The sequence below is a fragment of the Phyllostomus hastatus genome, unplaced genomic scaffold (assembly GCF_019186645.2).
Source record: "Phyllostomus hastatus isolate PE091 unplaced genomic scaffold, TTU_PhHast_1.1 phas_contig_40, whole genome shotgun sequence".
NCBI classification, from domain to species: domain Eukaryota; kingdom Metazoa; phylum Chordata; class Mammalia; order Chiroptera; family Phyllostomidae; genus Phyllostomus; species Phyllostomus hastatus.
The window spans coordinates 83,785,713-83,798,372 of NW_025333872.1; the positions used below are offsets into that span (position 1 = coordinate 83,785,713).

A 12,660-nucleotide genomic window follows, 5' to 3' on the forward strand; every position below is an offset into this window, starting at 1 on the left:
TTGCAAATGTTCTCAACTATTTCTTTGAAACTACTCTGCTCCTGTTCAGGAGTTAAGTGGTTTAATTCGCCATATGTAGAAAAATAGCCCATTTAAACTGATTTTGAAATGCTGAGTGGTAAGAAGTGTTTTTCTGAGAAGGTTCTATTGGTAGAAAGCTACGTTTCCCCTTGCTGGGTGCAAAGAGCTGTTTTTCGAAGAATGGTAAAACTCAAAATGCAGGCTGTTGGGACTCAGATGTCCTGTTATATTACTGGATGACTTGCTTTTGAAACTTAGTAACAGCGAAGGCAGGAAACAGAATAGAAGAAGTAGTCAACACAACTTCATCGGTTTCGGTGAGTAACTAGAGACAGCTCAACTATCAGAAATATTTATTTCGGTTTCAGCTACAGAGTTTGTCTTTTCAATATTATTTAATGCTCAGAACCATCCATACAGCCCAAGTGGTAGAGTTAAATGTTTAAAACCAAATTTGAAGTAAGTCTCTCTAGCTCTAGAGACCTTTGATTGACCTTGACCAAACATAATATCTAGTTATGTGTAACATGGGTGAGGGGAGCCAGATGGATTTGCTCTGCTGTGATTTGAGAGTTGGAGAATGAACTTGGCTCTGAGGGTGCAACTCAGTCACTGTAGTGGGAGCCGCCTGAGCACACTGCAGCATTACAAACTTTGTGATTGCACATTTAAAAAAAATTTAATCACTGCTTTCTTTTCTAGGAAAGGCATGGACCAATATGTAAAAAACTCTTCAACAAAAAGCGTAAACCTTTCAATTCCTTGAAACAAAGATTACAGGGCACTGACATTTTCACTGTGAGGACAACTCCTCAATCCAAGGTATTATCAGTATCTTTCTTACTGTCCTTGATTACATCCGTGGGTACATTAAAGCCTTTTTCTGGCTCTCTGCTTTCATTTTTGCTTGATAGAGCGGTGCGATGTCATGTAAGTATAATCCACCTTTACTGTTTTCTTTTTAATCATGCTCACTAAGACTTCCAAATGTACTTCAGATACTTTCCAGATGTGGCCAAAAGGAATCTCGTTTATACTTTCATTAGAGTAGCATTAAATCTAGCAATTAACTCAGAAGAAAGTCACTTTTAATCTTACATTTAAATCCTCCTTTAAATTTTTGTAGTTTCTTTCCTCTTCTGATCGTTTTGTGTTTTCCTTCACTACTGTGATAGTGATTTTTATGACTGTGTGTTCCAAACCTCTTTTAGTACTTTTAAAAAAACAAATTCTACTTTCCTTTCCAAATTTTCACAGTCCTGTTTCCTGTAAATTCAAATCCCAGCTGCAAAAAATAAAAAAGAAATAAAAAAGAAATTCTAATGCAGAGATAGTATAGTTTAGTGTATGTTGGTTTTATTTTATTTTGTTAACAGCCTCAGCCCGTGAGGAAAGCTAACTGGAGGCAACAACACGAGGACTTCATGAACGCGATCCGGTCAGCAAAGCAGTGTTCCCTGGCCATCAAGGAGGGCCGGCCTCTCCCACCTCCTCCGCCTCCGTCCGTCAACCCAGGTGTGTGGCCTGTTCGGTTTGCTTTTGACCTTCTCAACCGATGGAGGCCGTGCTTGAATTTTGGCCAAACTATCACTCCTCCTTTGCACTCTGAAATGAACAACATCAATTAAATTACAAAAAAGTAATTGTACCATACAATTTAAGTGATCCTATTCATCTTTCAGTTCTGCCTAGAGATTCTGCATTTCCTTCTAACCCTGTCTCAGTGCGAGAACAACACTGCGTCATGGCCTTAGAGGACGGTGGGGCACGCCGCTCACACCCCCTTCAGTGCCACTGGAGCTGCGCTGCGCCGCGCCACCACAGCAGTTCTGTGACAGCTCCCTGGGGTCGGGCACCCACGGCTCTTTTTATGTTTATTTTTTGAGATAAAATTCCCGTAACATAAACTTCGCCGTTTTAACCACTTTCAGTTGTATAATTTAGTGGTCCACAGCTTTTTTACCCTAAACTTATTATTTAATAGTAAGTTTCAAAATTTGTAACATGAAATATTTCAGTATACATTTGTTAAGTTTAAGTACATTTTCCTGCATAACCACAGTACCATTGTTGCACTTAACATATAGATTCATATTTTCCCGATTATCTTAAGAATGTCTTTAAAGCTCTCTCCTCTTCCCCTAGCCACAGTGCAAGATCAATCAAGGTTTATGCATTGCTTTTTGTTGTCCATTTAGCCTCTTTTAATCCTGCACAACGCCCCTCCCAGGCCAATTATATTTTAGAATTTCTCATGTTCTAGGTTTGTCTATGTTTTTTTTGTCATATTAGTGTTTAACTTGTTCTTCTATTCCCCATCTTTCTGTAAATTGGAAATGAAAGCTAGAGACCTGATTAGATGAATATTAGTATTAATACCTTATCAGGTACAGGATTTTCCAACATTTTCTCCCCTTTGGTAAACTGTGTTTTCACTCTCCCGATGATATCTTTTGATACCATCCTTTCCCTCATGTGTCTTCTAACAGTTTTAAAATTTTAGCTCTTACACTTAGGTCTGTGATCAGGTTGAGTTAATTTTTGTATGTGGTATCAAGTAAGATCTGAGCTTCCTTAAAAGTTGCATATCTAGCATTACATGTGATTATTTAGTTTTTTTAGCACCACTTGTCAAAAAGACTATTCTTTTCTCATTGAATGATCTTGGCCCCTTTATCAAAAGTCAAGTGATCATATATGAAAAGGTTTGCTTCTGGGCTGTCGAGGCTGTTCCATTTGTCTGTACATCTGCCTCTCCTATGCCAGTTCCACACCGTTTTCATCAGTATAGGTTTATAGTAAGTTTTAAACACAGGAAGTGTGAGTTCCCTAAGACTGTTTCAGCTATTTGGGGAACTTTGAGATTCCATATGAATTTTTAGATTTTTTTTAATTTCTAAAAATGCCATTGGAGTTTCGATAAGGATTACCCTGTTTAGGTACTGCTGTCCTCTCAACAATATTGTCATATAATCCATGCACATGCAATGTCTTTCCATTTATTTATGTTTGCTTTCATTTTAGTGATTTCAGTGCATGAGTCTTTCACACCCTTGGTTAAATTTATTTCTAAGTGTTTTATTCTTTTTGATGTTATTGTAAATGGAATTGTTAGCTTTCTTTTCAGATTGCTCATTGCTAATGTATAGAAATACAATTGATTTTTATGTATTGTCTGATTTTGTATACTGCAAGTTTGCTGAATTTTGCTTATTAGCTCTAACAGTTGTTGTTTTTTGCTGTGGAATCTTTAGGGTTTTCTACATATAAGATTATGTCATTTGTGAACAGAGATAATTTTACTTCTTTCTCTCCAATTTGTATGCCTTTTATTTCTTGTGTCTAAACCTTATGGCTAGGACTTCCAACACTATGTTGAATAGCACCGGCAAAAGTAGACATCCTTTTCTTGTTTCCCATTGAATATAATGTTAACTGGGGGTTATAATTGACTATTCGCACATAAATAATAGCATATTGAGTGAATCATAACATGTGAAAATGAAATGTATGAAACCAATGGGGCAAGGTTGAAGAAAATGGACATTGGTTTATCCAGAGAGTATCCATCCATGTATGATGAAAAATAGAGACATTTATTGAAGAAGATACAAGATACAAGAAAAATTGTATATGGGACACTGATGCTTCCTTCAGTCCCCTTCAAAGCAGGCACCTTGGGACCTCACATCCAATTACCTGAGGAAACCTGGTTCATCGGTGGTGGTTTGAATCAAGTCACTGACAATTGCCGTGCCATGTTCCTTCTGCTCCGGTAGCAGAAGCCATGGAACAACTTTTTCTACACACGTTTCATTCCAAGATCCTGCATCAAAATCTCAGACATAGCAGTTTTGGGAATCCCCAGATCAGCTTCGTACATGTTCAACATTCTCAGGCGTTCTGCTTGTTGCAGGCCTTCCAGAACGAGGATCACTTTCAACAGATTTTTGACCATCTTTGAAGTGTTTGTGCTACACTTTTACTTGAACTTCACTCATTACACCATCCCTGAAAGCCTTCTGACTCATCCAAATAGTTTCCGAGGAGGGATATTCAAACTTAACGCAAAATTTGGTGCAGATTTGTTGCTCTACTCGCTCAGTCATTTTGAATATGATGGCCACACAGTGCACATGTTCACTCAATGGCATCTACCACCCCCACTGACTAGTACAGTACAGTCATCATTATGGTTCACACATGTGTATTCCAGTCTTCTCTCCTTGGCTGCCAGGTTATATCGATGTCACACAAACTGTTCTCATTGTATTAAAAATGGCTGTACTTTTTCCAGACAGACCTTGTATGTTGTTGAAAGGTTCACATTATACATAGTATTACTTGAAGGTAATTGTACTTGAAGGTATATTGTAAAGATGCCTATTATAAATTCTAAACACCCCAAAATACTAATATATAGCTAGTAAGACAATATATAGAGTGGATATAAAATGAAAAAAAAACCTTCAAAAAAGAAGACAGGAAAATAGGAAAAAAGGAACAATGAACAGATGGGATAACGAAAAACAGCGAGATGGTAGACTTAAATCTAATTATATGGACAGTTACATAGAAACAACTTAGAACTTCAGAAGAAAAGTGGAGATTGTCCAACTGAATAATAAAGCAAGGTCCAATTATATGCTTCTACAAGAAACACAGTTAAAATATAAAGACACAAACAAGTGGGCCACGCAAGTGACAGAACGAATTGGTGGTCCCATGGGCCAGAAGAGGCATGGCCCTGGCTGTGGGACTGCTGGTTGGGAACTCAGTATTCTACCATCTTTGAGTTGGAATCTCAGGTTAGAAGTCAGATGGTGGTATTCTTGAAGAAGTGAGGAGGACCAGGAGGGGACACACAAGGGGGTGTTAGGGATATTCTCTCTTGATCCGGATCAGTTACACGGGTGTGTACACTTTGTGAATATTTCACAGAGCCATACACTTTTTGATGCGTGCCTCTCCTCTTAGATAAAAAGAAAAAAAGAGAAATAAACACCTGAAATGTCAAAACTACTGTGGGCTGGCGTGTTTAAAGCATGGGAAAAGATATACATCAAATAATAATCATAAAACTGTATGGCTAATATTAATATCAGGTAAAGTAAACTTCAGGGCAAGTATTATTAGTAGAGACAGTGATTGAAAGATATATTCCTCAAGAAGACCATCAGTTCTAAATGTTTATGTACCTAGTAACAGAGTTTCAAAGAACATGAAACAAAACTGGCAAAACCAGAAGGAGAAGCAAAAAAATGTACAATTATGGAGTTTATCATTGATCTCTTAGTAACTGATGAGATAAGCAGCAGGAAAATCTAGGGATATAAAAAACCTGAACAACAGTATCAACCAGTTTCACCTACTTGACATCTATAACTATAATGTGACACACAGCAAGAGCAGAGCATAGTTTTCCTGAAGTACATACAGAGCATTCCCCCATAGACCGTGTGCAGGACCACAAAGTGGGCCTACCAGGATTGAAAGAAGTTGACAGAAGCCAGAGGGGGGTGGGGAGAGTGAAAACGGGAAAAGAAGGGCAAGGACCTAGCTAAAGAACATGTATAAAGGACCCATGGGCTTAGACACCAGGGTGGGGGTTGGCTGAGGGATTGGGGGCGGGGGGAGGGGTGGGCAGTGGAGATGAATGGGAACGGAAATTAAGATGACTGTAACTGAACAATAAAAAATAAAAAATATAAAGGAATTCGATCTAAAAGGCTAAAATCATACTGACTGTGTTATTTGCCCACATTAGAATAAGAAACGGGCTGGGGGGCATGGACAGCAGTGTGGCGACTGAGGAGGGAGAGGGCAGGAGGGGGCTGGACGGGGATGGAAAGGGTACCATAAAAATAAAGAAAAGAGCAGAGAAAGTAATGATGAAAACCTATCTAGAAAATTCCAGAATATCTGGAAATTAACAACTCACTTCTAAATAACCCATGGATCAAAGAAGAAATCACTGGAATAATTAGAAAATATTTTGAACTGAATGGTAATAAAAACAGCAAAATCTGTGGGATTTGGCTAAAGCAGTGACTAGAAGGAATTTTATAGCTTTAAGTGCTTATATTAGAAAAGTAAAAAGGTTTAAATCAATTACCTTAAATTTTCCCTTTAAAAAGGTAAAAAAAAGAAAAAGAAGAATAAATTACACCTAAATAAACTAGAAGAAAGAATATAGTTTTAAGAAGAGGAAAAAAATAGTTTCCTATTGGCAAAGGTGTCAGACAAGGGTGCATTTTATCTCCCTGTTTGATTGCTCTGTGTACAGGGCATACATAAAACATTGGGCTAGGCTCAGAAGGAGTGGAAATCGGTGGAAGGTATAGATATCAATAACTTAAGATATGCGGATGATACCATCTGACTGGCAGAAAGCAATAATGATTGGAAACAACTGCTGATGAAAGTGGAAGAAGTGCCAGAGCAGGATTGCACTCAAACATCAAGAAGACAAAAATCATGACCACAGAAGAAATGCACAGCTCTCATGAAGACATCAAACAGATAATGAAATAAAGATTTTGCTTACCTTGATTCAGTCATCAGTTCAAACGGAGACTGCAGCCCAGAAATTCAGAGAAGGCAGACTCAGAAGGGCAGCAATAGAAGAATTAGGCAAGATCACCCAGAGCAAAGATGTTATTAGAGACCAAGGCTAAGATCATCCACACCTCGGTATTATTCCCAATTACTACATACAAATACAAAAGTTGTATAGTGAAGAGGCTGATAGGATGAAAACGGATTCATTTGAAACTGGGCACTGGAGGAGAGCTTTGTGGACACCCTGGGCCGTGAGAAAGATCATCAGTGGGTTCTGGAGCAAATCAAGCCTGAGATACCAGTGGAGGCAAACATAACAAACCTGAGGTTGTCCTGCTTTGGGCACATTGTAAGAAGGCAGGGCTCTTTGGGAAAGACAATACTAGTGCTGGTGACAAATAGAAGGCAGCAGGAAGAGAGTCAGGCCAACTATGGGACGGACGGACTCCATAAAAGAATTCACAGGCATGGGCCTGTTTGGGCCAAGCAAGGCTACTGGGGACAGGACATTATGGAAATCACTCAGCAGAGGGTCACCAGAAGTCAGAACTGACTTAAGCATATGGCACATAGCATATAAGAAAATAGTCAATGTAGTTCATGATATATTTTTAAAAATTTGTTCAAATATTTTAAAATATTTTTATTTTTAAAAACACATGATCATCTCAATAGATACGGGCAAAGCCTGTGACAAAATGTAATACCCATATGTTTTAGACAATACTTAGGTGGAAATAGAAGGAAACTTCCTTAATAAAAGACATCTTTGAAAATCTGTAGCTAACATCACATTTAATGGTGAAAGCTGAACACTTTATTACTGAGAAATGGAAAAAAATAAGGATTTCCTTTTTGATCACTTCTATCCAACACTGTACTAGAAATAGTACCCAGTGTAATAAGGAAAAAATTATATATGTAATTCATATATATGCACTATAGATAAATGAGATATATATATATAATTTAAAAATTGAAGAGGAAGAAGTAAAACTATGTTTATTGACAGACAATATACTCATGAATGGGTAAATGTAGAAAACCTTTGGAAAACACAAAAAAAGCTACTGAAATTAAAGTGAATTAACAGGATCTCAGGAAACAGGGTCAATATACACAAGTGAATTGTATTTCCATGTACTAGACACACACAACTGAAAAATAAAATTTAAAATACCACTTATAATAATGTAAAAACACTGAATATTTAGGTATGTACTTTTTAAAATAAGTTAGAATATAAAATGAAAACCTTATAACATTGCTCAGAGAACTTAAAGAGGAACAAAATGCATGGAGAAATTTCTCATTTTCATGGTCTGGAACACTCAGTGTTGTGTTAGGATGTCTATTCTCTCCAACCTGCTCTGTGGCCTTGGGGTAATTTCAGTACAGATTGCTGCAAGTTTTCTTTGCCAAGTAGGAATTGACCAGCTGATTCTAAAATTATATGGAAATTCAAAGGATCTGAATAGACAAGATAGTTTTTGAAAAAGAATACAATTGGAGAATTTAGGCTATCTTATATCAAGATATACTATAATGTTACAGTGATCATTACAATTTGGAATTAGTGTATCAATCGAACAGAAAAGAGAATCTAGATATAAACTCCTCCTTCCCCACCTATAGGCAATAGATTTTTGACAAATGTAATTCAATGTGGTAAAGGATAGTCTTAGTAACAAATGATGCTAGGAAAGCTGAACATCAACATGGGAAAAATGAGCCTTGATCTTTATACCATATACAAAAATTAACTCAAAATGGATCATTGACCTAACGTAAGTCCAATGACTATAAACTTTGTAGAAAAAAAAATCTTTGATCTAAGGGTCAAGATTTCTTAGGCACTAACAATTTTTAAAAAGAAAACTGATAAATTGAGCTTTACCAAAATTAAAAATTTTATTTTTGAGAGATTCCATTAAGTGGATGCAAAGGAAGCCATAGGCTGGAAGCAAATATTTATAATACATATATCTGACAAAGGACTCACACTAAGAATATATAAAGAACTCTTACAACTCATTAATAAGACAAACAAACCAAGAGGGAAAAGGCAACCAATATATTTGAACCAATGCATCAAAAAGTAATGAACAAAACCACATAAACAGATATCCTATATTACTTTCATCAAGGCAGTGTAAGTTAAACCACAGTGAGTTACCTCACATACCCCCTTGAATGGTTAAAATTAAAGACCGACAATACAAGTGATGGCTAGATGTGGAATAATGGGAAGTCTCATACACTGCTGATAGGAATACACAGTAGTACAGCCACTTTACACTGATATTTTCTTAAACATAGACTTAATGATACAGCTACTCCAATCCTAGGTATTTATGCAAAAAAACAAAAATGTGTCCTTATAAAATTAATGTTCATAGCAACTTTAGATAGTATAAACTATAAACATCTGAAAGTGCTTGTCAACAAGTGAATGGATAAACACATTGTGGAGTATTTACAAAGTGGAATACAATTCAACAGTGAGAAGAAATTGCTACTACACATGGAGCATCCTGGTTGTTACACAGATTTGTAACATCTTTAGTGGCAGGAAAATACACATTTGGTTGCTTGAGACTGGATTTCGGCGAACATTGACTGAGCAGGTCACGAGGGAACTTTTTTGGGTGCTGGAATTGTTCTGTTTAATCAGGGTAGTTACACAAAAGTATACCTTTGTCAGAACTCATTGAACTAACATTTAAAATAGGTGCCTTTATTGTATATAAATTATTTCTCAAAGCTTGTTTTTGATTGTAAGAAAACAACAATAAAACAAAAACCCACTGTGTAATCATGAAATAAAAATCATCTGAAAAAGAAATCATCTGATCTTTTTTACCAGGTAATAATTTTAGTAAGTGCTTCACTTCTGCTGGGTGTTAATGAAAATGTCATTAAAATAATGCGTCATCTCAAGGTGTTCAATAGAAAGAGCTATGATTATGGTTTTGATAATACTTTGGCAACAAGCTTCATATAACAAAAACATCTTTCATGAGAAGTACTTTATTTTAATAGCAGAAGCTGCAGAATTGAATGACTACCTGGTGATTCTTTAGCTGAATAAGTGAAACCACGTCAGACGAGTGAATTTCTATTATTTTCATGTCGAACGTCAACTATGGGGATTATTGTTTTTTAAAATAAATAATTCCCTTTGCAAGACCTCATCAAACATACAATTTATTTATCTGCTCTTGACAGTTTCATGCTAAAATACAGTTTCACAATTACATTCCTTTCTGTGCTCTCATTGTAATTTTAAGCACCAAACAAAATGATTATATACAATAGCCCAGTTTAATTACTATAAAGTTACTTTGATTGATTGGAAATTTATATTAGCCCAGGTATTCTCAGGCTTCGATAGTAGAAACTGCGCAGAGCTATAACTAGAGTTACATAGAATATTGCCTCTCATGCATGAGTTTGCAAGTGATTTTCTTTTTTTTTTTTCAGCCTGATTCCCTATTTCGTAACTCAGTTTTTGTGACACATATATATTTATCCTAATTCTTACTGAGTTAAGCTAGTCTGCCAATCATTCAGCTTTCCAGGATGTTGTGAGTTTATAGGGACGATGACATTGAATATTTATCATCAGAATTTTCTGAGAGGCCTGGAACACTTGTTCACCATTTCACAGGGCTTCATAGGCATGGGTACTCCACAAAATGTTTGCACTTTTGAATGATGCTCACTTTTCTGCCTTTGTTTTTCCAACGAGCTCTAACCATCCTCCCCACAGTCCTCATAAGAATCCATTTTTCCCTGGCAGGTGTGGCTTGGTCAGAGATGGCCGGGTAACAAAGGCTGTGGGTTTGATCCTGGTCCCAGCCTGTGTGATTCCCGGTCTGGGCACCTACAGAAAGCAGCCAACCCATGCTTCTCTCTCACATCGCTGCTTCTCTCTCTCTAAAAACCATGAGTAAAATGTCCTTGAGTGAGAATTTTTTAAAATCCATTTGCAGTCAGACTTCTAAAACCATCATCTATTGAAATAAGTCATCCGCAGTGACTTTTGTGCCATTGGGATTGATAAAGAGGCGAGTAGCATTGAGACGAGCGTGGAGCATGTGGCTTGGTCACACTGTGCCCAGATTGTTGGTACCGAGAAATACTTGTTGTATTCTCAGAGGATTTGACGTTCCCTTTCTCTGCCCCCGAAATCAGGGCTGCTTGTTCCTCCTCGCGCTCCCGGAGGACCCGGAGGACGCGGTGCCTCCTCCTCCCGCACGGAATGGTGACTGTCTGCCCCTTTGCCTAGTCCTCCAGTCCCCTCTGAGCTTTTGTTGGCAGGGAAACACACTTCAGCTTGGTTGTCTCCCTGGTGGCATCTAGTGCCAAACATACAGAAGGGCAGCAGTGAATGAACGAACAAGTGGGATTAAGCAAACAACGCAGTCGTTGCTGTAATCGTCGCCTGTGCCCGAGCCTGCTCGGTCCCGGGTGGCAGCCTTTCTGCTATAAGCCTCGACTTCACAGCTGGGGACAATGAAGAGATGCACCCCCACACCAAAGCCAAGTTCTAGGTGCTTTTCTACACCCTTGGGAGTTCTGCGTGGGAATGGCACTCCACATTTGACTTTTTCTAAGCAGTTTCGCTCGTGTTTGGTGGTTGGGAGCGCAACCTTGCTGGGCCTGTTTCCTTATAGGAATAGTATGCCCGGCCCCGCCCGCGTGCCAAGCCCTGGTGCGGATTATTTTAGTTAACTTTCACAACGACCCGATGAAGTGGGTGATACGCAGTCACTGCAGAAATTGAAGCCTCGGGAGGTTGAGTAACTCGCCCGCGCTCACGCACAGAGCGAGTGAGGAGCTGGGGCCCAAACCAGTCTGGCAGGCTGCGGGGCCCTCAGCATTTCCCAACGCTGCCCTCTTTTATTTTTTTCAAGGAATTTATCTCTGTGGGAAAACTTTGCTTCTGTATTGGAATGCCTAGTCCTTGATTACAGAGACCTCGTATCACCATGTATAAATCCGCCACCTGGCACGGAATAGGTGTTCCGTGTGTATTGAATGAATAGTTAGGGCCGGACTTCCAGAGTGCGAAATGAAGGCTTGGGAGAGGTGCTCCTCTTTTATTTCCTCCCAATTTCTTCCAATTGTTACATTTTATGGGTATTCACTTTAGGAAATGATTTGTTAAAATAGAGAGCTCCCCACAGCGTGCTTTAAAAGTCGCCTTCGAAGGACTCTTAACTTTGAAGACATCACTGCTTTAAATACTCATCCACACATGTGGGAATTTCGGCCAACCCAAACTCCTATGCGGAGGTTAAGGTTGATGCTCTCTCAGATCCTTTCTGGAGGGGTAGGGGAGTTATTTTCCTGTGTTGCGCACAACCACTTTGTCATCCCTGAAGGAGAGGTACCTAAAAAAAACCAAAACCCACATCTCTCTTTCTCTGCTTGCTTTAGGGGGAGGTAGGCTCCACTTGTCTTTGCTATGAGCATCTCCACGTGCTAAGACCTGGGGTCGTTCTCACCTCTCGTTTCTCTCATTGTCTGGCGATTGCGAATGAGAGCCGGGTCAAGATGAGTGGGTATTCCCACAGACCCACGGAGGACGACCTGCCCACAGAGCTGCCTGGGACGTCGGCCTCCTTGCTTCAGTGCTCAGTGAACAGAATCCAGCGCTGCAGAAGTCACTGCAGAAGCAGGGTCTTTCTGCCAGTGACAATGGCTTCAAAGGCCATCCGGAGACCCACATTCTGAAACATCTCATCTCCCTGAGCAGCCGCATAACCCTTGTATGTCTCTCTGTCACAGTCAGTGCAGTGACCTGGGCTTTTGAATCTTCAGTGCCCTGTTGAGTCATCAATACTAACATTCTGTGATTTCAGGACGGCTTCTTACATAAAGTTCCACTCGCTAATTCATTTAATCGGGAAGTTCCTGAGTCGAATTTGTGTAAACATTTTAGGGGCACAGTCTTCATTGAAGTGAGTGCACAGTATAACAATCTCCCCTCCCGTGTCCTCTATCTGGAGTCCTTGCAGGCCTCCCCTCTGGAACAGGCTGTCTCACACCAGCACTGGGGACCTTGTTCTT

General features: G+C 39.0%; 1 protein-coding gene across 1 annotated transcript in view; it reads left to right on the forward strand.

Annotated features, from left to right (window-relative positions):
• ZC2HC1B (zinc finger C2HC-type containing 1B) overlaps positions 1–12,660 on the forward strand; it is a 35,027-nt gene that overhangs the window by 11,225 nt on the left and 11,142 nt on the right. The window contains exons 3-4 of the mRNA XM_045843657.1: positions 724–843; positions 1,398–1,536. Of these exons, the coding sequence (XP_045699613.1) occupies positions 724–843; positions 1,398–1,536 (259 nt within the window). The remainder of the gene's footprint in view (positions 1–723; positions 844–1,397; positions 1,537–12,660) is intronic.